At 41.3% G+C, this 2,724-nt stretch overlaps 1 protein-coding gene across 1 annotated transcript; it reads right to left on the reverse strand.

Annotated features, from left to right (window-relative positions):
- Nucleotides 1-1,122: 1,122 nt before the first annotated feature.
- Nucleotides 1,123-1,523, reverse strand: Pmar_PMAR014192 (hypothetical protein; the record flags this gene model as incomplete). Its single annotated transcript, XM_002780638.1, has 2 exons — nt 1,123-1,243; nt 1,444-1,523. Coding segments are annotated over 2 exons (201 nt in total), but the record flags the coding sequence as incomplete, so codon positions are not given.
- Between the last annotated feature and the right edge of the window lie 1,201 nt (nt 1,524-2,724).

Raw genomic sequence — 2,724 nt, forward strand, 5'->3', positions numbered from 1 at the left:
ACTACGTATAATGAGGAAATTCTTATTGATTTCGGAGCACTTCTACCCGAGTTCTATTCAGTGAGAAAACTCCTGAGCTCAGGTGAGGAAAGGGAACACATACTCCTCGAACACTTACGTAAGGACTGCATGTTGCCGTTCTCCCGAATACACCACCACCGCCTTTCTTAGGAAGATTCTCAGCCTTGTAAACCTACGAACGATGCTACGAAAATCGCGAAATTTCACTGGAAAAAATTCTTTTATTTTGGAAGTTTTTGAGAATAATTTCAGAGTAATGCCCCCGAGTGGTCCGACTGGTCTACAGCAATTGGATTTGAAATCAATAACGCATTGGAGTTTTACCCGCGAAACGAAAGAAAACGCACTCACAGTTTTAACTCCCACAATTATTGACTCTTCTCACGTTGAAGTTGAGCATGACTAAGTTGAACTTCGAATCGGGGGTCTGTAAGACCCTCTCAGTGATGGAGCTCACAGCCTCGTCCTCATCCGAGATGAGTCGGAAACCACTCGGAACCTCAGGAATGATACAACTCAACCTCTCACATCGTCTAGCGAGTAACAAAGACATCTATCAGCAAAATGATGATAACCATTGTTTTGGTCTTTGCATTTATTATGACGGAGTTTCACCCGTTTCGCGCGAAGTGGCGTAATACTCCATGTGAGAAACGCGATATTCCCGGAACGAAGTTAATCGAGAATTCTACGACCCATTCCACGTGTGAAATATGTTTCATGAATATCATTTCATGTGTTTTACTACGTTTCCCGCGAAGTTAAATGAAGTGAAGTATTTTTTCACTAGTGCTTTTCATATCACGGGTGAAACTCCCTTATAATATATTATCATTCTAATCTGGCTGAAGTTCATCCGATGAACTTACCCGAGTACTGTATTAATAGAGTTTCACCCGCTTTGCGTGAAGTGGCGTAAAACTCGGTGAAAAACGCGATATTTGCGCTATGCAGTGGTCGTGAAATATATTTTTCACTAGCGTTTTCCATATCACTAGGGTGGTGAAACTCCTATGTGAATCAACTCCATGTTTAGACAAAATATAATTTCGACAAACACCCATGATGAATAATTTCGGCACTGCCACCAAAAAGGCTTACATCGTCCCCGGGGCCGTATATTCCAACGCTAACATTAACATATCCTCTCACATCACCAGGTTTCTCAGGAAAAGTCATGGGCATCCACTGCCTCAACAAAGTGTGCCGAACTAGTGAGTAACTACAGCGAGTGAGTCACTGCTTAATGGGAGTCGATCGCAGTTTGGGAAAATATGCATACGATATGAAATTTTTCGGGAAATTTTCATTGTTTTCTGTACTTTTCTACCCTAATTCGCATATAAGAAGTTATGAAACTCAGTCCTGAGATCAGCTGATAAAAGCAAACATATATTCCAACACCAGTTGATCGAGACTTACATTCGACTGAAACCAAACGTACATGCCCCTATGAGCTCATCTTTTCTGAGTGCGTTATGGTGCCAACACTGCAGAGTTATCTAATGAGGATAGAACTTCGAACATTAGTGATGGAAGACCATGTCCATGTGTAATTTTACACGCTTAATCGATACTGTGTCGGGGGAATATATCTTTGCTCTCCTCAGCTGAGCTCATTAAAGTTTATATACGAATTCAGGTAGAACTATACAGAAACCAACGTGAATTTCACAAAAAATTTCCTCACGTCACCAACACCGGTGGTTGATTATGCGCATATTTTACAACACTGGAGTTTCACCCGTTTTACGTGAAGTGTCGTGATACTCTGTGAAAAACGCGATATTCGCGGTGATATGCAGTAGTCGTGAAATATATTTTCTACTAGGGTCGTTCATATCTCTAGGATGAAACTTCATTATACAGAAACAATAGTGAAGTGGCCCAACTGTGGACAGTGTTGGAGGAATATATGTTCGCTTTCCTCAGCTGAGCTCATCAGTTTCCTCACTAACTATACAAGTTATTCCCGGACATGAAAATTTCTGTGCTGAAAATTCACCAAAATTGAAAATTTTCCAAAAGAAATTCTCAATTTTTTTCTTCTTTTCACCAACACATGTGTATATCTTCCCACACTGACTTTAGATCTCTTGAACTCTGCTTTGGCCAGACTTGCATCGAACAGAAAAAAGCAGTTGAACGAACAACTAGCCGTCGCGCTCTGCCAAGTGGTCTTCTTCTCAACATCTTCCTCCTCACCAGGGTAGTCTACTATCACTTTCAAATACCTGCGGTATTCACTTCGATGATAGTTTCTCTTTTTTTACGGGTTTGGCAGTTCAGTGCTTCCTTCAGGTCTTCGAAGTGCGTACACTGAGTGTATATCTACTTTGATTTTCCACTCAGTTCTTCCCATGATAACAAGCAATGTATAATACTGCAAATGATCAAATGCACGTGTCGGTGATGATATGGGAATTAATTTCATTGGAGTTTCACCACCCTAGTGATATGAAAAACATATTTCACGACTACTGCATATCACCGCGAATATCGAGTTTTCACCGAGTTTTACGCCACTTCGCGTAAAACGGGTGAAACTCCATTGCTTTTTCGCGCACCGCCGTATGCAAACTTCATTCGTTAGTGAAGGAACTCCTAGACTCAGCCGAGGAAAGCAAACATATTTTCTTACACTGCAGCACAACACACAATCGCGAGAGCTGCTCATCTTGCAGATTAACCACACAGTGATGA

The sequence above is a fragment of the Perkinsus marinus genome (genome assembly GCF_000006405.1).
Source record: "Perkinsus marinus ATCC 50983 genomic scaffold scf_1104296944330, whole genome shotgun sequence".
Lineage (NCBI taxonomy): Eukaryota > Perkinsozoa > Perkinsida > Perkinsidae > Perkinsus > Perkinsus marinus.